At 37.1% G+C, this 23,750-nt stretch overlaps 1 protein-coding gene across 1 annotated transcript; it reads left to right on the top strand.

Annotated features, from left to right (window-relative positions):
• The first annotated feature begins 9,410 nt into the window (after positions 1–9,410).
• LOC134800653 (uncharacterized) lies at positions 9,411–15,808 on the top strand. Its single transcript, XM_063773135.1, has 3 exons — positions 9,411–9,606; positions 14,546–14,745; positions 14,972–15,808. The coding sequence occupies exons 1-3, from the start codon at positions 9,411–9,413 to the stop codon at positions 15,806–15,808; spliced, it is 1,233 nt and encodes a 410-aa protein (XP_063629205.1).
• The last annotated feature ends 7,942 nt before the right edge of the window (positions 15,809–23,750 follow it).

Raw genomic sequence — 23,750 nt, 5'->3', positions numbered from 1 at the left:
GATTGACAAAAAAATTTTATTTAGTCATAAAATTCGGTCACAAAATTTCACGAGAATCGGTTAAGAATTGCGACCTGTAGAGGAGAACATCCGGACATACGAAAGCAAAATGCCCGAGTCAAAACGTAGACCTTCGCTTCGCTTCGGTCAATTATAAATCCATCGTTGACATAGGTAGTTAATTGAACACATGTGTGTACCTTATATAAATGAGTTAAGGTTTACAATTGCGCAGTTTTATAATATAGACCAACCAAGTGCGAGTCGGACTCGCGCACCAATAGGAAGGTTCCATAGTTTCCGTACCTATAACACATATTTTTTTGCAAAATTACTTAACCTCCAAAACTTTGTTACGGCCTATCGAGTAAAAAGTGTACTTTGAATAATGATAAAAGCGTGTGAAAAGTTCACGATTTATCGTCGAGGTCAAAAATACTTGGACGGTCGGCGGGCGGGGAGTCCCACTTCCCAACTTGAGGAAACTTATTAATAAACACCACATTACGTCGTCTTATCGATAGCTAGTGGCGGGACTTACCTGTAAATAGATACAGTCGCCATCAGATGTATCGGAGCGACCAACGTGGTCAAAAATATCTGAACACGCACTTTAACGTATTATAAAAACTTTTACAAAAAAGAAGAAAACCGACTTCAAAAAGGATGAAATAAAATATTATCCGTTTTTAAGTATATGCGTTACCAACTGATATGTTTGAAGTCGGTGCCAAGCCAAATTTGAAGCATACCATGATTTTAGGGTGACTCGATAAGAATGTAGGTACGTGTAAGAATGTATGTGTGTATGTACGTTGGATTACCTACCTTACAACACACGACAGCAATGATCATACTTTGTAGATACCTAAGAACACACCGTCAAGCCACCTTGGCGCAGTCCGTACCATGTTTGTCGGTACTAGTATAAAACCAATGCGATTGCCGATATGTTTTTTAAAGAGCAATTTTTACAAATTTTCGAACTGTCCATAGTACTCTGGTGTGGGATTGGGACTGAGTTATTTCCCGCCTCTTATCCAGAAAACTTGATTTCAAAATATAAAACAATCCAAGGACCATCTACAGGGCTTTAACTTTTTACCTGCATGGCAAATTTCACCAGTTTACATGGCAGTTGTTTAGCCGAAAAGGTGACAAAGAGACAGACAGAATTACTTTCACCATTATAATATTAGTAAAGTTGTAATGTGAATCTATACATATAATAAAGCTGAAGACGGTCGAAAGTCTGTACATGGAAGATATTTAAAAAAAAGTTGGCTGGGGATACTTAGAATCGATAACAGAACACGTTCCAAAAGTTTTTAGAATTTTTGTCTGTTTGTCTGTTTATCTGTTTATCTGTTTATCTGTTTATCTGTTTATCTGTTTGTCTGTTTATTTGAACGCGCATCACGTGAAAACGGCTGAACGGATTTTGATGAAAACTTTACTAATCTGTCGAGAAAATTCCCGGCCAGGTTATAGGCTATAAAAATTCAACCCCTATAAGGGGGGGTAGCCACAACACTCGATTGACTTAAGTTTGCCCCTGAATCTTATGGCGCTACTTAGGAAGGAGGGGCAAACTTTTTTCAAATATGTGCTACCACTATTGAGTAAATGAGTACCCTGGTAAACTAACAGATGGCGCTGAATTTAATACTTTGTGACATGAATAAGCCACCGAGGAAAGATTTTGCCAAATTAAGTTTCAGAGGGGGTACGGATATCAACAAATATAATTGAATAATTATGTAGATTTAATAAACTAATAATACAACAAAATTAAACGTCAGTAAATTAATTGCCCCTCATTGCACAGTGCCATCTTTTGGGGAACTGAGTAAACATGAAGTAATCAAGAAAATTAAAAATGAGTTTACATAGTTACGTAGTGGTAAAATAAACACACATATCAACACGCGTATAATTGCATAATTATTTAAAATTATAAATTTTCTCTATTATGAATTATACCTAATCGTAATTATATCGCACCCATATCAAATCCATATTCATACGTAGGTATCGCCTCATTTAAGCACTTAATAATGGCCACGAAGGTGGGTACTTTGAGAAAAAAACATTGACCTCTGTCATTCGCAGTGCCGGATTAACCCTTTTAAGCAAAGTACCGGGGCACCAAAACCGTAGGCAAAAAAAAACGCGCAGGCTGCATCAGCATTGCAGTCGTCGTGGAGTAGGTACAGTCAACGGTATAAATATGGGTGTACAAATCATCTCAAAAATATGTCCCATAACTCTTATGTCAGTGAATTAAGAACTATGGGACATATTTTTGAGTAGGTAGTCTACACCCATATTTTTACCGTTGACTGTACCTACATGAAACTTTTATACGTGTACATGTACCCATCTAATAACGAAGGGTCGTAGGGATCAAGTAAGAGAGTGAGGGTACGTAAGAACATCTACAACGTAGGCTTTCGATTTGACCTTACGCGGAGGCCCTTAAAGTCATGGAAAAAAATCTTGCTTTCGGGCTTGCGGCCAGCCAATTTTTTCGACATAGGTTACCGATTTTATAGCGAATTTTGCTTTCTTGCACGCCAGATTTGTCGGCCAAGCCGAGTTGCTCCTTAGCCGCGATCCTGAGACCTAACTGTCAAAGTGTTATAAAGGGCCCCGTGAAAGCCGAAAACTAAAAGCATCGTATCAAGTAGCGCTTTCGAGTGAAGCCAAAGAGCGAGCAGTAGAAGAGTCGTGATTACATGCATAGATTCTATTTCAAGCCACTCTTTTGCAGTTCGGCGTAAGGTCTTATGCGAGGTCTTCTGCCTTATGGAAAAGTTGATCTTCTGCCTTAATTACACTTGGGCTTGGATCCAAATCCAAGCTTTCCTCTTTCGCAGCTGGGCCTTCTGCCTTGCTCACACTTCACTCACTCAACTTCACGTTCACTTGGTCAATTCCAAGCTCTGCTTTCTTGCATCTTTTCTGTATGAAAACAACCTCGCTGAGACCCTTAAATATCGAGCCCTATGCGAAGCTAGGCTGATAGAAAACCATCCCTTCTCTGTATGAAATCCTGGATTCGCGCCTGGTTGGGACTAAAAGCAAAATGTACAACTGTCTATCAAATTGCGTTTTTTATATCGAAAAATTTTCGCGCTGGCTTCGCTCGCGTTTACAATTACATTATAAGATATGATAAAGGTGACATTCGGGTGGCGACTGCAGCAGCATTACTCTGTTGCAACGTTACTACTGCAGCACTATCAATTTTCGTGATACAATTATGTGACTGATTTCCATACTAAGAGACAAAATGTACAACTGTCTATCAAATTGCGTTTTTATATCGAAAAATTTTCGCGCTCGCTTCGCTCGCGTTTTTTTACAACTTTCTAAGATATGGCGACTGCAGCAGCATTACTCTGTTGCAACATTACTGCTGCAGCACTGCTAATTTTCGTTATTAAATGATGTGACTGATTTCCATACTAAAAGTAGAAATGTACAACTGTCTATCAAATTGCGTTTTTATATCGAAACATTTTCGCGTTTGCTTCGCTCGCGTTTTCAATAACTTTCTAAGATAAGGCGACTGCAGCAGCATTACTCTGTTGCAACGTTACTGCTGCAGCACTCAATTTTCGTGATAAAATTATGTGGTTGATTTCCATACTAAAAGAAAAAATGTAGAACTGTCTATCAAATTGCGTTTTTATATCGAAAATTTTTCGCGATCGCCTCGCTCGCGTTTTTAAATAACTTTCTAAGATATGGCGACTGCAGCAGCATTACTCTGTTGCAACATTACTGCTGCAGCACTGTCAATTTTCGTGATAAAATTCTTCTTCTTCCTCGCGTTATCCCGGCATTTTGCCACGGCTCATGGGAGCCTGGGGTCCGCTTGACAACTAATCCCATGATTTGACATAGGCACAAGTTTTTACGAAAGCGACTGCCATCTGACCTTCCAACCCAGAGGGAAAACTAGGCCTTATTGGGATTAGTCCGGTTTCCTCACGATGTTTTTCTTCACCGAAAAGCAACTGGTAAATAACAAATGATAATTCGTACATAAATTCCGAAAAACTCATTGGTACGAGCCGGGGTTTGAACCCGCAACCTCCAGATTGAAAGTCGCACGCTCTTACCGCTAGGCCATCAGTGCAGTGCAGTCTCTGATGGGCTCGGTACACGTACCGAGTAGAGTGGTGAGACAGTAAAACGAAGTATGGAATTTGTACTCGGCCGAGTAACAATTTCATACTTCGTTTTACTGTCTCGCCACTCAACTCGGTACGTGCGATCCTGGCAATAATTTTCGTGATAAAATTATGAGACTGATTTCCATACTAAACGTAAAAATGTACAACTGTCTATCAAATTGCGTTTTTATATCGAAAAATTTTCGCGCTCGCTTCGCTCGCGTTTTCAAAAACTTTCTAAGATATGGCGACTACAACAGCATTACTCTGTTGCAACAGTACTGCTGCAGCACTGTTAATTTTCGTGATAAAATTATGTGACTGATTTCCATACTAAAAGTAAAAATGTACAACTGTCTATCACATTGCGTTTTTATATCGAAAAAATTTCGCGCTCGCTTCGCTCGCGTTTTCAAAAACTTTCTAAGATATGGCGACTACAGCAGCATTACTCTGTTGCAACAGTACTGCTGCAGCACTGTTAATTTTCGTGATAAAATTATGTGACTGATTTCCATACTAAAATTAAAAATGTACAACTGTCTATCACATTGCGTTTTTATATCGAAAAAATTTCGCGCTCGCTCCGCTCGCGTTTTCGATTACTTTCTACGATATGGCGACTGCAGCAGCATTACTCTGTTGCAACGTTACTGCTGCAGCACTGTCAATTTTTGTAATAAAATTATGTGACTGATTTCCATACTAAAAGACAAAATTTAGAACTCTCTATCAAATTGCGTTTTTATATCCAAAAATTTTCGCGCTCGCTTCGCTGGCGTTTTCAATTACTTTCTAAGATATGGCGACTGCAACAGCATTACTCTGTTGCAACATTACTGCTGCAGCACTGCCAATCTTCGTGATAAAATTATGTGACTGATTTAGATACTAAAAGTAAAAATGTACAACTGTCTATTAAATTGCGTTTTTATCTCGAAAAATTTTCGCGCTCACTTCGCTCGCGTTTTCATTCACTTTCTAAGATATGGCGACTACAGCAGCATTACTCTGTTGCAATGTTACTGCTGCAGCACTGTCAATTTTCGTGATAAAATGATGTGACTGATTTCCATTCTCAGCTGTAATGCGGCAATGAACGTCACTCAACTTACCAAAAAAAATCAATGTAATCTCGATGACCCCAGGGAGAGGGGGCACCATGGTCTAGAAATGCTTAGGGCATCAAAATATCTTAATCCGGCACTGGTCGTTTGCGGAGTCAAACGATTTGGGACTCGCATTTTATACGCGTTACCATGCCTTCCCGAAAAAAATCGAATCATTCGCGAAAGTCTCGCAACGCATTGGCTTATAAGGGGCACGTGGTCTTCCTCAGAGTCTGAAGAAGACCACGGTGAGTGGGTGGCGCTCTAGCCAGGCAGGCCGCTTCGCTTTCGCTCGCGCGCGTATGCCTTACTGTATCGTCCGATATACAACTACTTACTATTCTGTCGTTTAAATCACGTGTAAAATTTGAATAAGGGCGAAAAAAAATATTGATTTTGGAGTGTAGTTTTATTTAGTGGTACCTAATTGTAAAATGATCCTATTTTTATTTTTTTTTATTAATTGTAAAATATTTTATCTGGACTACAGTCCTCTAGCATATCCATCTGTCAACTTTACTTCAAGTTCCGCCTCCAGGGGAGAGGGAGAGAAATTAGGATTAGAAATTAGCCGCTTACTGACACAGACCGAATTCCACGCGGGCGGAGCCGCGGGCACAGCTAGTTATAGACATAAACCTGATTATTTTTGACCGGTATTGTTACTATTTGTCGTGGCACCGACTTCAAACATATCAGTTGGTAACGCATATACTTAAAAACGGATAATATTTTATTTCATCCTTTTTGAAGTCGGTTTGCTTTTTTTTTGTAAAAGTTTTTATTTTTCAATTTTTAGTTTTAAGGCATTGTTAAAAGCTTATGAGTGACGTGTGACGCATGAATGAAAAGCATAATAATGTGTATCACTAAATTCGAAATTATTCCTGTCACTACACAAACACAAAATCCATCCTCCGCCCCGCCACTGACCCAATCCCTCAACCCCCCGATCACTCAACCCCTGATCACGGAACCCCTCAACCCTGAACCACCAACCTTTCAACCGCCATTTCCCGACTCCTCAGTAGCCTTACCATAAGTCTTACACTGACATATTCGCTAGCGTGTGCGTAACTTACTTTCTATGCGTCGTGCTGGCATCCTATTAGTGCGAACGACATAGTTACGAAGACGTTAGCGAATATGTAGTAGTGTCAAACTCTTGGTAGGGCTACAGTTGTACTTCATCAAATTGGTGATTTTCGGGGGGAAATGCTTAAGTTACTATAGAAAACAACGATGTCGCCATACTCGTGCCTTTAAAAATTGAGGAGTTCCCTCATTTCCTTATGAATTCCGTCATCAGATTAGAACCAACAATGTTATGGGAACACCTTAGAGGTAACTTCGTTCAAACGAAAAAAGAATTACTCAAATCCGACCACGGGTTTCGGAGTAATCTACATTTATAAAATCATCATTATTATCATCAACAATCATCATCATCAGGTCCACTCTATCAAATTAGTGATTTTCAAGAGGGAATGCTTGATTTGCTTAAGACAATACCCAAATTACCATACATGTGCCTTTAACAATTGAGGAGTTCCCCCAATTCTTCATGGATCCCATCATCAGAACAGCACCAGATTAATGTGGAACCACCTTGGAAGTACCTTCTTTCGAACAAAAAAAGAATTGCTCAAATTGGACCACGGGTCTCGGAGTAATCGCTGAACGTCCTACATTTTAAGAAATCGTCATGATTATCATCAAAACAATCATCATCATCAGGTCCACTTCATCAAATTGGTGCTTTTCGAGAGAAAATGCTCCAGTTACTTAAGAAAACACCCAAATCACCACACATGTGCTTTGAAAAATTGAGGAGCTCCCTCAATTCCTCATGGATCCCATCATCAGAACAGCACCAGATTAATGTGGGACCACCTTGGAAGTACCTTCTTTCGAACAAAAAATAATTACTCAAATCGACCCACGGGTCTCGGAGTAATCGGTGAACATACATAAAAAAAAAAAACATAGCCACAACCGAATACAGTTCCTCCTCCTTCTATGAAATTGAAGTCGGTTAAAAATAGAGGCTTTATTCAGATATGTATTAGTGGACAGTTGGACACCTTGGCCGCTCTGATATATCTGAGGGCGACTGTACAAAGTGGCACCAATAAAGACAGATTTTTAGATGTAGGTAAGATAAAATCTCTGAAATGTCTAGGAGTTAATCGTCTATAATTATCATATAGTACGTACGTAGTAGTGTAGATACGGCCGTTTATGCCGCATAAAACGTATAAGTATTTCGGCACTCTCAAGGGAACAAAATTTATAGGGTACTATAAATTTTGATTCCTTTGACCCGTTTGTTCCGATTATCCCGTTGACCTAAGCGACATAATGAAATTTAACAAATAATATCGTCAATACACTACAAGCACAGGAAAAATCTCAAAACTCAAAATTTGTAAAAAATTAATAATAAGTTTGTACGGAACCCTCGGTGGGCGAGTCCGACTCGCACTGGTCTCGGTTGAAATTAAACCATATACTCAGGTCCCCAGTCTCTAAAAGCCTCTTAAAGCTGTGAATAAATCAAACTTCTAATAACGTAAGTAAGTAAATAAGTTTTTGGCAAAAAATTCATTTTTGGTACAAGCTTTTATCGCTGACTGTACTTTTCTTACGACAGACAACTAATACTCATCGAGACAATTCTAAAAACCCCTAACACAATTAGGGTGCGTTGTTTCATCACAGCTAGAGTTCATATGGCCACCTCCTGTCTCCATCATCAGATCAGTTCGACAGTACCATATTATTGTATTGACATCAGAACTACATACAGCTGCCAATTTTCATGACGCTACGATCCTTGGAAGATGGTTAAATTAATTACCTTAGATTCCATTACATCGACCTAATAAAAGCTTGTTAAGGCCACCTCCTGTCTCCATCATCAGATCAGCGCGATGGTACCATAATATTGTATTGTCATCCGATTTATACATGCATGCAAAATTTCAGCTCAATCGGAAACCAGGAAGTGGATCAAATTTAACTTGCAAGATTTGATTACATAGTTACATACAGGTCGACCTAATAAAAGCTTGTTAATAATATACTTACGGCCGTTTATGCCGCAAAAAACGTAAATTTTGACACTGTCAAGGGAATCAAAATGTATAGGGTACTTCTTGTTGTCCTAGAACTATGAAATTTGCGAGTAATATCGTCTTTCACTACAAATCCAGGGGAAAATCTGAAAACTTTAAATTTGTAACAAATAACAAAAAAAATTGTACGGAAGTCGGTTTAAAAGGAATAAAGTAAAAGAACCTACCATTCGATTCCTTACATTTTATCCATAAAAATATAACTATGTCGCAATTTTCTTGATTTCCACAATTACTCGTAATATTTCATCACACAGATCTCTCTTTTTAATCTTCGCAATTAAGATACGTTAACCATTATTCTGTGTTTAAGCTACAGACCTAAAATTACGCTTACGCTGAAAGTCGTACAGCACAGCACCGCGACTTTGGTGCGCCGCACCCATAAGTGAGAGCGAGAAAGAGATATCTATGTATAGGTCGCGGTGCGGTACGGTAGTCTGTTACAGCTTTAATTGTATCCAGACGGGGACAATTTTTCGCCAATCTATAGCACACTATGCTGTCAAAATCGTTGCAGAGTATCTTGCTCTCTTACTTTTGGTATTCCACCTGTCCAATTTTTGTTCGAATTTGTATTTGCGTCTCACATTTTGCTTAATGAGAGAGTGATACGCAATGCACATTTGATAAAAAATATAGGTGGAATACCACCCTAAAATTGTATGTATACTCTGGCACAGCGAGCTTGTCAGTAGGAAAAGGCGGCAAATTTAAAAATGTGGGCGCGAAGAGTTGTCTTCCCATAGAAAATTAAAAATTTCGCGCCTTTTTCTCCTGACAAGTTGGGTGTGTTCCAGTATAATATTTCGCATAGGCTGCTGGCCAATTACTTCGTATTTATTTTACCAAAAAAAATATTTGACACAACGAAAGTTTTGAACTTTTGCTGGTCAGTTATCGTGTTTATGTTTTGTTAGAGTACAAGTAGTTGAATCGAATAAATCAGCTTACTGCAGCGAAATATTTTATAACATAAAATGTCACAAATTGTGGTCGAGGACGCTTCGACTGACGAGCTGGCGTCAGTGCCTGATGTCGAGCAAGCTGAAGATGTACCCGAAAACAGGATTAAGAATAAAACGAGCGCACACTGCGCACAAGATTTGACCATGGATGAGAGGTCTTGCGACGATGCGGGGACTGTAGACACTGCTGACAATAATGACGGTGAAGGTAATGTTATCTCAATTATTATCAGTATTATTACACTTTTAGTTACCTATACATACTACAAATTAATACGCACAGCACGAAGATCTTAAGTTTATCGACCTAGGGTAATTCGCCAGTAACTGGCCACCCTAAACTAAAAATGAATTCTATTCACTTATAAACAGAATTTATTTTAGTATAAGGTGGCTAATGAAGGCTGGCCAGTTATTGAAACCTTATACTAAAATGAATTCTGTTTATAGGTGAATAGAATTCATTTTTAGTTTAGGGTGGCCAGTTACTGGGGAATTACCCTATTCATGTTTCATACGTAACTAAGAGTTTCGTAGTGGCTGCCCGTCAGAAAATCTACACTGAGACTGAGTACACTTTGCAAATGATTAAAGAGTATTGTTAAATCCATTTATCAAGACATGCTTAGTAATCATACATCAAGGTTTTTGGTGCAGGATTTGCAGGAATGATTACTTGTATTTATAACTTTGTTTACTGTAAAATAATTATGAAACAATTAATTAAAAATAGGTAGTCAGCTCCTAATGTGCCCTATCAAGTGAAAGGGCTCAGCGGTAATCCATGAATGGACACTAATTTAATTTAGGTACACTTTAATTTTTTTTTATTAGAGACCTACTACCCTTAGTTAGAAGAAAACGTAACATATGTAACTAAAAATATGTGGATCCTGGTTATCTGAGTCAGGTGGGGTAAATATAAAACACGGGTAAAAATAAGACAAAATAAATAAAATTATAGGACTATTTTACACAGATCTACCTAGTCCCACAGTAAGCTCAATAAGGCTTGTGTTGTGGGTACTAGGCGATGATATATATAATATACACACATATATAAATATTTATATACATAGAAAACATCCATAACTCAGGAACAAATATTTGTGATGAACACACAAATAAATGCCCTTACCAGGATTCGAACCCGGGACCTCCTGCTTCGTAGGCAGGGTCACTACCGACTAGGCTAGGAGGCCGTTAAGTAAGTAGTACTACGTTTTTAACACTCAAAAACTTATTCTATATCATAAAATTTCTATTCCATTTAAAAAAAGTACTTAATCTTTATAATTCAATTCAATTTTAATATGTTTAAATTAATTAATGTTCAGTATGAATTATTCATTACATTGTTTTAATCTAATTATTAGGTATTGTCTAACATTTAATGTAAATAATGTATCATTAATTTAATTTCATTTCTCATGCTCTGAAAGAGGGTCATTGTTGTTCTAAAATGTGTGCAGAAAATTATATGTTTCTGCACCACAGCATTTTTTGTTTTTTTTTTTTTTAATTTTAAGATATTTTTATTGCAATGAAACACAATTAATTAACATAAAACATTAAATAAGCTTAATAATAATAATATAAACTATCTATAAATAATGGGCCGATAAATAAAAAACGTCCCCCAAGTCACTGCCGATGGGCGTTGCACGTTGAATAGCAATGTAATGCGTTGTGTATAATACTGGCCAACCCTCTGGTCCTTTGTGGCGTCTATTTAGGTTCTAGAGCATTTAGGTTCCACGATTTTTAGGGTTCCGTACCCAAAGGGTAAAACGGGACCCTATTACTAAGACTCCGCTGTCCGTCCGTCCGTCCGTCTGTCCGTCCGTCCGTCCGTCCGTCTGTCACCAGGCTGTATCTCACGAACCGTGATAGCTAGACAGTTGAAATTTTCACAGATGATGTATTTCTGTTGCCGCTATAACGACAAATACTAAAATAAAATAAAAATTTAAGTGGGGCTCCCATACAACAAACGTGACTTTTGACCGAAGTTAAGCAACGTCGGGCGAGGTCAGTACTTGGATGGGTGACCGTTTTTTTTTTGCCGTTTTTTGCATTATGGTACGGAACCCTTCGTGCGCGAGTCCGACTCGCACTTGCCCGGTTTTTTTATGATAAGCAATTTAAATTTGGGTATAAAAGGGATTTGTTATACATACAATTTCCATTCTGTTATTTGACTCCCCATTCCATACGATACTTTTCCAATAACGATACTTTTGCCTAAATTGTTAATTGAAAGTACATTCAAAAATTTTTTTTTTTACTTAGTCATGTTTTTAAAATAAAAAAACACATGCATTTTACTTTCCTCGTATTCGAAATGAAAAATAGAGTGTTTAACTGGGGTGAAAGGCATCATTTCAGCCTCGGACTGTTGGCGCTCTCACTGCGTTCTGCGTTCGTATAAAAATATATATAAAAACCCCCTACGCATTATGCCAAAAACATCCATTCTATAAAAATACGAAACACATAAAGTATGCTAATAGTATTTTATGCAACCGTTGTTTAAGAGAGGTCAAAAAAGGCGAGTGGCGTGAGTAACAATTTGAGGCGAAGCCGAAAATTGTTAATAAAGACGCCACATGTATTTTTTGACTCAGTTAAACAACGTTGCATACAATACTTTTTCTACGACCAAGCACTTACTTTGAAATAAAATTGTAAATTTAACAAATATTTTTAATTCAAGAAGTAGCAAAAACCGGGCAAGTGCGAGTCGGACTCGCGCACGAAGGGTTCCGTACCATAATGCAAAAAAAAAAAACCAAAAAAAAAGAAAAAAAAAACGGTCACCCATCCAAATACTGACCACTCCCGACGTTGCTTAACTTTGGTCAAAAATCACGTTTGTTGTATGGGAGCCCCATTTAAATCTTTATTTTATTCTGTTTTTAGTATTTGTTGTTATAGCGGCAACATAAATACATCATCTGTGAAAATTTCAACTGTCTAGCTATCACGGTTCGTGAGATACAGCCTGGTGACAGACGGACGGACGGACGGACGGACGGACAGCGGAGTCTTAGTAATAGGGTCCCGTTTTACCCTTTGGGTACGGAACCCTAAAAATGGAGGGTACGGGCGGGTAAAGAATGAATGAACGAATGACATTAAAAAAATATATATATTCATTCATTCATTCTTTTAAAATTATGGCTTCAGCCCATTGGGGCTATTTCGCCAGTGTCAAGGTCGTAGTAGCAGGGCAAAACGATTGAAATTGTACGGTTAGTACAAGACAGTGTACGGTGATTTAGCTCTTGTAAAGCGATAGCGGGCTTTACAAGAAACACGTGGACAACCGGCCGTAGACTCCAAAATGATGGTTAAACGTGCTTCAAGATAAATTGTCCATTCACTGCACACTACCACATTAGTTTACTGTATAATAGGCTATCGATATTTCACTTTAAACAATATTAATGAGCAAAAAACAAATCAATTAATCTCGCCGCGTGCCATCAAGATGGCGCTCGAACCGGAAGTCATATATATATATATATATATGGTTCACTTATTTGTCAGAGATGACATTTGAAATACGGTTGGCAACACTGTATTTCATTCAATATTTTTTAAGTGGTCATTACACGAAGTATCGTAAAATCGCCAAAAAGATACTGCGTGTATGCACAAATTCTTTTTTGGGGAATAGACTAAAGACTTGTCTTGACAACTATAAGGTAGGGTTTTAAAGGTGTGTGCACGACCCTTTAAATGACAAATAAAAGTACGGGAGTAGAAAAAATACTTTATTTTAAACTGAAACTAGAATAAGCAAAAAATGTGTAAGAAATACTTTATTTTTTCTGCGTATACTTTATTTTTTGATCCTTTAAACCACCAAATACTATATATCTCAAAAAAAAAATCTTGCAACCCTAATTCTATACCAAAAATTCCTTACATCATTTTGGAAAAGATCTGGTACTCTTCAAACTGCTGGATTGATTTTTGTCAAACATACCTAAGAACCACCGCAAGGAAACTCGCTTTCACGTACAATAACCGCATCGAAATTAGTACATCCGATTGAGAGCTACGATGCCACAGACAGACATTGGCGTCAAACATATAACACCCCTTTTGCGTTGGGGGTTAAAAGATTAATATCTGGGAGACCGAGCTTTGCTCGGAAAACATATAAAAACTCAAAAATGCGCGTTTTCCGAGAGATACTAGACCTTATCTCGATCGATTTTTCGCCGCCGAAAACCCACATATAGCAAATTTCATCGAAATCGTTAGAGCCGTTTCAGAGGTCCCCGAAATATATAAATATACAAGAATTGCTCGTTTCAAGGTATATCTAAGATGAGTATAAGATAAAGGACTTGACTCGGGAAGTCGGGACTTAGGACCAGGAAGACTAAGTTTTTTTAGCACAGAGTCTCGTAAAAATGAGTTGAGTTCGTCTGTAGACTCAAATGACTCGACCCGCCTGTTCTTATCTCTATCGCACGTGCATTATTATATTGCTGTCCCGCTCGCAGTGTCATTGACTGCTGGCATCATGAGCGAGACAGAAATTTACGCGCGTGCGATAAAGTTAGGAACAGACGGGTCAATGCACGAAATACCTCATGCAAAGCGTCCTTTCTTCAAGGCCAGAACACACCGGCTGCGTGTGCGTGACGTGTACGTGCGCGTGCGCTAAAATATTGGGGTCGCACGCGCACACGTCACGCAGGCGGTGTGCCGTCTCTCATAAGGATCTGTATACTACAACGCGCACGTGCACGTGCACGTCTACGCACACGCATCCGGTGTGCACAGGCCCTTAGTTGTTGCCACTCTCTGCCTGTTGTAAAAATAAATATCTGGGAGACCGAGCTTTGCTCGGAAATGATATAAAAACTCGAAAATGTGTTTTCCCAGAGATAAGACCTAGCTAGATCGATTTATCGCCCCCATAAACCCCCATATAGCAAATTTCATCGAAATCGTTAGAGCCGTTTCCGAGATCTCCGGAATATATATAGGTACATATAAATAAATAAATAAACAAGAATTGCTCATTTAAAGGTATAATAATTAGATTAGATATAAATAAATAAATAAACAAGAATTGCTCGTTTAAAGGTAGGTATTAGATAGATAACCAACAAGTTATTTTCCAGAAAAACCGCTCCTAAAACTAATGAAGCACCTAATAAGCAACAACGGCAAGCAGAACACCAAAGTGACCAACAATCAGCTCATCGGCATCCTCAAGAAGGAGTTCGACCTTGACCACGCCAACCTGCACTTTATTAGTGTGGATATATATATGAACGTGCTGAAGAAGTTCTTGAAAACTTGGCCGCAGTGGGGTGATCAGGTAATTATTACAGATGTAGTTTTTTTTCATCACATTATTTTCCTTTAACCTTTCCACCGCCAAGAACACCTAAAGTCGTCGTTACTTAGTCGTGCCCACAGATATAGATTGTATGACCAAAGATTTTATTCCGGCATAAAAATGTTTCTGCGGAAGGTTCGGTTTCGGTCAAAAAACCGCCGAAACTGGATTTTCAATGTCAAATAACTGTACTTTTAACTTTTAGGTCATGCATGAAACCCGCTGTATGTATGACCATGAAGAGGTTGAAAAAATGCTGGACATAGAATATAAATCCCTAAAGGAATACCTCGCCTCCATTTTGAAAGCGACTGAACCTTTCGCTAGAAAAGCGGCGCAAAAACTAAGCCAAGAAATACCAGAACCCAGCCGAGCTTTCGCCGGCAATGTTCTTATAGAAATAAATTGTACAAGAAATCAATTAAATAAACTTTTCCTTAGAAATCCAGATCTAGAAAACAATAACACGAAATTGAATATCAATTCTTATGTACCATCAAAAATATATCTTAACCAAAAAACTTTTCAATCTGTGCTGAATTCCTGCTACGTTAAGTTTACAATAAATATGGCGTGCTTTGAATATAGAAGAGAAATGTTACCAAAGTTCAAACACAAACTTATAAATAAAAAACTAAGACAGCTTCAACGGGAGCCAAAATTAAACACTCGTTTGCAATCATTGAAAAATACAAAACCAGAAGGGGACGTAGCTAGGAAAGACTTAAAATTACTTATAGAGAGAATACGGCATTCGAATAGATACAGTATGGAGCAGCAACTAGATTTTGAAATGTTATTTAAAACTATTAATGAAGATTTCAATGTGCTGCCACCGACATACAATGATGGTAGAGTGGAAATACCATGTGCATTTAGATGTCATATGAGCAAATATCCATATGTGAGACATTTATATGAAGAAGTTGATGCTGAATCGGACAAGTACGATTTGCAGTTAGAACAGAAGATTTCACCGATGCTGTGCTTCCATATATCCAGGTACCTACATAGAGTCTGTGCGAAAAGAGAAGAGTCGTAGAATGTAAAGGATCCCATACCTTTCACGACTCTTCTCTTTCCGCACAGACTATATTATTATTTACTAGCTGTTGCCCGCGACTTCGTCCGCGTGGACTCTTATCTTGAACATTTTACATATTGAGTACCTATAATTTTCATCGATGCAAACTTTATAATACAAACTTTTAATATAATGTTAATGCCCTTTTACCAAGTTTGAAGCTCCTAGCTTGAAAGCTTGAAAAAAAATGTTTGATATTCATACAAACTTTCAACTCCTTTTTCACCACGTTAGGGGATGAATTTTCAAAAACGCTGAAATTAGTTTTCTTGTAATTCAATTTAATACCTTTTTGCAAAGTTTCAGAATCCTAGCTAAAAATAAAATTTGCACCCCAAGACGAACTTTCATCCCCTATTTAACCCCCTTAGAGGTTGAATGTCCAAAACGTTGCAATTTTTTTTTGTAATCAGCTATTACGCCTTTCAAAGACGTTTATAAGCATTTGTTCATCCAGTTTTCAAGCATCCATATTTAGATTCTAAACTCCAGTGGGGTCCCCATATTGCTACTCTTTCGAATAGACTGAGCTCTGCAGCTTTTGCAGTGAGCAAAATCCGTCAGTTAACTGACGTGAAAACAGCTCGATTAGTATATTTTAGTTACTTCCATAGCATTATGGCATATGGTATTTTACTGTGGGGCGGTGCTTCAGAGATAAATACCATTTTTGTTCTGCAGAAGAGGGCTATTCGAGCAATATACAAAATGAACCATAGAGACTCACTTAGAGATAAATTTAAGGAAATTGACATAATGACAGTGCACTGTCAATACATTTATGAGAATATTCTGTATGTACATAAAAATATTGTAAATTTTAGGAAAAATTGTGAAATTCATAATATTAATACTAGAAATAAACATAAGCTCGCAGTGCCCTTCACTCGGCTCCATACAATTAAAAAATCATTCATGGGTAATTGTGTAAGATTTTATAATAAACTTCCAAACCATATTACTGAATTATCTATTAATAAATTTAAGAATTATGTAAAGCGTAAACTTATTTCTAAAGCTTATTATACCACACAAGACTACATGAATGATATTACAACGTGGGATTAATTGTTATTCGAAATGATTATTTATTTATTAGGTACATTTGATTATTGATGAGGAAATGGATATTCCGATGTAATACTATCTACTTCTTTTGTTACTTATGCTTTTTTTTGACATTTAGATTTTATTCTAGAAATTCTAGAGTAGTATTTTTTTATACAATCTTTTTAATGTTTGACGATTCTTTTGTGAAATTCTTAGTGTTAAATTTGATATGTATAATAATCCAATTTTATTATGGAATAATATTAACATCAATAAATTGCTCTGATAATTAGATTAAGATTAATTACGATTCATAAGAGCTTGTTGCTAGGCCTACATGAATAAAGTATATTTTTGATTTTTTTTTTTTTTTTTGGTAATGGATTCAAACTTTCAACTCCTTTAACCCTGTTAGGGGATAAATTTTACAAAACGCTGAAATAACTTTTCCTGTATTTTAATAATATCCCCAAATACAAAGATTCAAGTCCCGCGTTCGAAAAAAATTATGATATCCTTACAGATTTTCAACCCCTTTTTCACCACCTTAGGGGATGAATTTTCAACAACGCTGAAAGTAGTTTTCTTGTATTTTAATTTAATACCTTTTTACAAAGTTTCAAGTTCCTAGCTTAAAATAAAATTTGCACCCCAAGACGAACTTTCATCCCATTTTTAATCCCCTTAGGGGTTGAATTTCCAAAAACGTTGCAATTACTGTTTTTGTAATCGGCTATTATGCCTTTCTAAGAAGTTTCAAAGCATTTGTAATGGATTCAAACTTTCAACCCCTTTTTATCCCTGTTAGAGGATGAATTTTACAAAACGCTGAAATTACTTTTCTTGTCTTCTAATAATATCCCCAAATACAAAGATTCAAGTCCCGCACTCGAAAAAATGACGAAACGAAAAAACCCCTTTTTCACCACCTTAGGGGATGAATTTTCAAAAACGCTGAAATTAGTTTTCTTGTATTTTAATAATATATCTTTTTACGAAGTTTCAAATTCCTAGCTTAAAATAAAATTTTAACCCCATACAAACTTTCATCCCCTTTTTAACCCCCTTAGGGGTTGAATTTCTCAAAATCGCTTCTTATCTCTTGTACACTTTATAAATGTAATCTGGTGTGCAAATTTCAATTTTCTATCTTTTGTAGTTTCGGCTCTGCGTTGATGAATCAGTCAGTCAGTCAGTCAGGACACTTGCATTTATATATATAGATTATACCTATATGTACTATCACACTTGCTCGAAAAAAATCTTATTTCATGCAGGTGTACTAAAGGACAAAGGCCTATATTGCTCACGCGGGAGTTATGGATTGTAAAAAAATAATAGCCGTTTGAAATATTTTTACTCAATGTTCAATCGTGACTGTATGCCGGATGCTGTATGCCTTCGTTGCCTAACCTGTCAAAAATGACTATATGGCGGTCGAATGTCACCGCATTTAAGAATTATTTCGCTTAATATTTAGTTTTTTTCTACGCAAGTGCGATGAAAACTCCGGGGGTAAGAATATTGCAAACTCGGGTCTTTAATTCAAACACCATAAATGCAAAGTGTGTCTGTCTGTCTGTTACCTCTTCACGCTTAAACCGCTGAACCTGCGCTGAACTAATTTAAGTTTAGAGATAGTTTGAGTCCCAGGGAAGGACATATGATATTTTTTATCCCAGAAATCATCCCTTAAGGGGGTGGAAATTTGTATAGGGAATCAATAAAACGCAGATTGGATAAAAGATAAGATAAGATATACATTTGTTCGTGACAATCACAAGCACGTACGAAGCTAGACACGTACGCTACCCAAATTACTAATTCCACGTCAAATTAAGCCGACTATGGGCAATCAGAGGAAATAATTGGTGTAGTTTTGTAAATTGGTACAATTATACCTCTGTGATAAAACAACGCAACCTTATTGTGTTTGGTGTTTCTAGAATTATCTCGAATATCTTTCTTTATCTTTTTATCGAGCTTTGCTCGGAAAACATATAAAAACTCAAAAAATGCGCGTTTTCTCAGAGATAAGACCTAGCTAGATCGATTTTTCGATCCTGAAAACCCTTATACACGGTGTAACACGAGGAAACCGAATAATTTTAACCACGCATTTCCGAGGTCAAAAGAAGGAAAAAATGTAATATGAGTTTAGGTCAATTTCGCAAAAAAAAAAATTTTTGTTTTGTTTTATTTTTTCAAATTTTTGAATGTATTTGTACATAAAAAGAAATGTTATTGGTAAACTTGTCACTTAAAATTGATTTTTACATTTTTTTTTCGTAAAACCTACTTTTTGCAGTGTTACTTTGTCACTTTTTGACATCTATCAATAAGGATATTTAGACTACGTCCCATAGCAGCAACATCACCATCAAAAAGGCCTTTTACACTATGTAACAATAAAAACTTGTTTTTTTTTAATTAATATTATCTCTGAAACTAGGCGAATTCCAAAAAAGTTTATAGCATTTTTGTCTCTAAATATGACCAGGCTCCAATTTCACCACGGCTACAATTGTCAGTGACATATGTCGAGCGACAATTGTCAAGCGACAGGTGACATATTACAATTTTATAAAATATTTTCTATAGAAATACTTACAAACATGACAGGCATTTTGCTACAATTGTATGTATTACAATTATGTTGTGAAACAAGAATTATTTTTTCTAGTTGACATATTTGTAGAATTGTCGGTGAATCTTGACAGGAAATGAGTTATATGTCGGAATTCGTGACAGTTGTAGTGTTTCTTGTGACAATTGTCATAAACTTAGCAAGAGAAATATCTGTTTTTTTCCGATATAATAAAGTTTTTTTTAATAATACGATGATGGTGGCAAACAGGAATACGGCCCGCCCGATGGTAAGCGGTAACCGTAGCCCATGGATGCCTGTGACGTCAGCAACAGTGATGTTTTACAATTGTCGCACCTGTCACCGTGGTGAAATTGGGGCCAGGAATACGCTGTTAAAATTATTCGGTTTCCTCATGTTACACCGTGTATAGGAAATTTCATCGAAATCGTTAGAGCCGTTTCCGAGATCCCGGAAGCATATATATGTAAGTCTGGTAAAAATACAATATTATAGTACCATCGAGCTGATCTGATGAAGGAGACAGGACGTGACTCTGTGATAAAACACCGCAACCTAATTTAACGGTGTCTGGGTTTGTTAGAATTGTCTCGATGAATATTAGTTGTATGTGTCAAGAAAAGTACAGTCAGCAATAAAAGCTTGCAATTTTTTTGCCAAAAACCTGGTGCATTTTTGGCCCCATCAAACCGGGGCATGGTTGTGACTCTTAACGTAAGAATATGACAATTTATTCTTCTGCAGGGTAAGCGTGGTGACCAGGCCGAAGAACTTTTACAGCAACTGGTTGCGGCTCGAGTGTTCCATCTGTCAGACGCAATACGAGGGCATCCAGGGAATTGAGGAATTGAAGGCACATTTTAGGTGGGTACACATTAATTTAGGGCACATAAATACTGGCTAAGGCTGCAGTGCTCAATCTGTTAGACAACTAATACTCATCGAGATAATTCTAAAAACCCGAAACAATTAGGTTGCGTTGTTTTATCACAGAGTTCCTATGGCCACCTCCTGTCCCCATCATCAGATCAGCTCTATAGTAGGTACCATAATACATATAGCATTGTCATCCAGCTTACATAAATAAATACAGCTTGTAATAAAAAGGACAGCACCGGCTTATCTACGAATAGTTAGGACACAACAAATTTGTCAACATTATAATTAATCTCCAAAAGGCCCCCGACCCTAAGGCGTTTTCAACTTATCACACTGGATTGGATTCGCATGTCGCTCGGATGTTTGAGCGAGACAACGGTATGTGCGTATTATAGCGACGTCCCGTTCGCATATCAGAGCGACGTGCGAATCTCATCCAGTGTGATAACCGCCTAATCGAGTGCATTTAAAATTTATTCATTTTGATGGACCAGAGTTACATTTCTTTTTAAACGTTATCAGCCTCCTATTTTATCTATTTCGATTCAATTTTTTTTATACCAGATCACTACAAACTATCACACAGCTCGCTTGATGGTAAGCGGACACCGTAGCCTATAGACACCTGCAACTCGTGCGTTGTTGGCCCTTAATCTTTTGATCGCGTTGACGTTTTTGGCAGGCAAGCAATGGCACTGGATCACTGGGAATTTCACTGGCAAATAAAATTGATAAATTAAATATATTTTCAGGGAAGCGCATCAAAACGAACCTAACTGGAGCTGCAGCCACTGCCACAGGGAGTTCGCGGCCACACAGCTGGCAACCACCGGTTGGCATCATCACTGCTAGAACATTGGGGAGGGGGAACACAAGCTGTTCCAAAATTAACTGTGCTCATTAAGTGTAGTAGTTAGGTATGTAATTTTCCGTTCTGTTACGAAAAGTTGCGTTTTCGTAACTCAGGATGTATAGGTGAAATTCCGTTTATATTGTACAGAACAAGAAACTAAGTACCTGTCACCAAATTGTATCGAAATCTAACGAAAAAAAAAAAAAAAAGAAAATTAAAAATCGACCCATCTGTGACATTTATTGATAACCATAATTTATTGAATTAATATAATATATTGCAATAAACATATATCTCTGTTTAAAATTATTTTACAGATATAATCTTATTTCACACAATTACGAGTATAAACGGTAGTTACCTTGAATGTATAGGTAAATAATGTGACAAAAATATACGGCTGCTACTAGGTATTATCTCTAATTTTTTTTTGTGATAGGACTGATTAGGTATTAATTATTAATTATCTCGGAAGTTATGTGATTCAATTATGATTAGGTATACACATATATGTTTGATTTGAATCAGAATAAATGTTTCTTATTAAAAAAAGATTTTTATATTTTCTTAACTTACCTCATATGTACTTCATACTGCCCTTAGATAATCTTTAATTAAAAAAAAAAAAACAACGGGTGCACTCTGGGAGTGCCGACAGAAGTGAAAACTCAATGACTAGTCGAAAATGTCTGCAGCACTATTTTTGGCACTATGTATAATTGATCCATCCTCCTTTCTATTGAAAAACTTTAGTTCCGAAATTGCTGGCCAGTGAGCTTAAATTTGTAGCGTTAATTGTTTAAAAGTCGAATAGAAATTGTAAAGTTACCTTGCAGACCTCGCATCTAAATATATTTGGTAATGATATTTTGAGTTTTATTCACCAGTACTAGAGTTCACTTTTTTAGCGATTTCATCAAGATGTAGCTTTATTGAATTATATTTGAGTGATATAAAGTTGGAATGTAACTGTGAGATCCTCGTATTTCAGCCCGTACAAGATTAGAACATTGAGCTTTATTGCATAAAAGCATAAAAGCATAAAAGTCCAGTTTTAAATAATTGACCTGATTATGATACGTTATGACTAAAGTTCTTTGGTGAATAACATTGTCCGTCACACATAACATAACGTCACGCAAGCGCCCTGCGCCGCCTACATGAAACAGCAGGCTCAGGCATACATTTTCGCCGTGCGGCAGAAAGAGAGGAGAGACGCCTTACGCGTTACGCCTTCCGCTGTCTCGAGTTTATCATTTTTTCCCCACCTCAAAAAGTGCTCAGCGCCGCTAAAGAAGTTTTCACTTCAAAAACCGGTCAAGTGCGAGTTCGTTTAACATTATTATTAATTTATTAGGTACTTAATACATGTCTAATGATTTTCTATTCGCACATTGACATTGACATTCCGTCCTTTGCAAGTGCCCGCATCAGCTATTTATGTACCTACCTAAAGACTGCTTTGTACCTAAGCTCAATAGGGATAAGTGTGGCTGCCGGATAAGTTTGTCTAGCCTACACATGGGGGGCTGTTTACACATTGTATTGAGAGTTAATACATATGAACTCTCAATAAACACTAGGTAATCAATGTGTAAACGAGCCCCAATATGAGCCATACTTACTCGTACCTACCTGTATGCCCCGCTTACTCAATATTGAACTTATTACAAATGTACAGTCAAAGAATTTAATTTCCGTAGGTACCATTTCGTAACTTGTTAACCACCGAGTTTGGTTTTAGAGATTTTAGCACTTCACTTTGATTTTTTATTTCTTCGTTTTGTTCGCTTATCTTCTTCTCGAGTGCGCTTAATTTATTTGTCATTGCGGTCACAGTATTTTGTAGCTCCCGAATTGCACTTTCTAGCGCTATTTGCGCCATTATTTGATTTTAGATTAATTTAAAACTGCAGTAGCGATCTGACGTACGTGACGTGATGTAGCGATGTTGTAGCGATGTTAACAATCAATACCTATGAAAATCGCTAGGGATCTCATACTATTGTCACTGTGGCAAGGTACGAAATAGTACTGAAACTGGCACTAAATTCCTTGGCAGTATATTTCATTCTATGTGTAAGACTGTATTAAGTACCTATATCATATACTCATATATTTTGTGAACTGAACCTATAGTAGGTAAACTCTTGAAATTAGAATTCCAAATACGTGATACACAATTTTAATGCTTGTTATTTTTCACCACACCAGCTCGGAAAGGTTTACTTTGCACTTCAAAAACGGATAGCAAAGTTGCACTTTGCTATCAGTAATTCACATGTGAGCCAAAGTAATCAAATGCAAATTTTGAGTTGTTTTCTTATGTTTGCTGGTAGAATTGACTTTTAAATGATGATTTTGGATGATAAATATTTAATAACATTCATTTGAATTTGATTTTGTTTGATATTTTGCAATTCATATTTGCGTTGGGTTGGTGTGGTGCAAAATTTTGTGTTTCACTCGGGGGCAAATTTTGTTTAACCCTCGTGCTTTGAAACCCTCGC

The sequence above is a fragment of the Cydia splendana genome, chromosome 20, assembly GCF_910591565.1.
Source record: "Cydia splendana chromosome 20, ilCydSple1.2, whole genome shotgun sequence".
NCBI classification, from domain to species: Eukaryota; Metazoa; Arthropoda; class Insecta; order Lepidoptera; family Tortricidae; genus Cydia; species Cydia splendana.
This window is presented reverse-complemented; position numbering and strand designations above follow the sequence as displayed.

Excerpts from the sequence above, each read along its gene's own strand:
- LOC134800653 (XM_063773135.1), top strand. The coding sequence starts at position 9,411 with ATGTCACAAATTGTGGTCGAGGACGCTTCGACTGACGAGCTGGCGTCA. Across the intron at positions 9,607-14,545 it reads TGACAATAATGACGGTGAAG|AAAAACCGCTCCTAAAACTA; the intron begins GTAATGTTATCT and ends GTTATTTTCCAG. Across the intron at positions 14,746-14,971 it reads GGCCGCAGTGGGGTGATCAG|GTCATGCATGAAACCCGCTG; the intron begins GTAATTATTACA and ends TTTAACTTTTAG.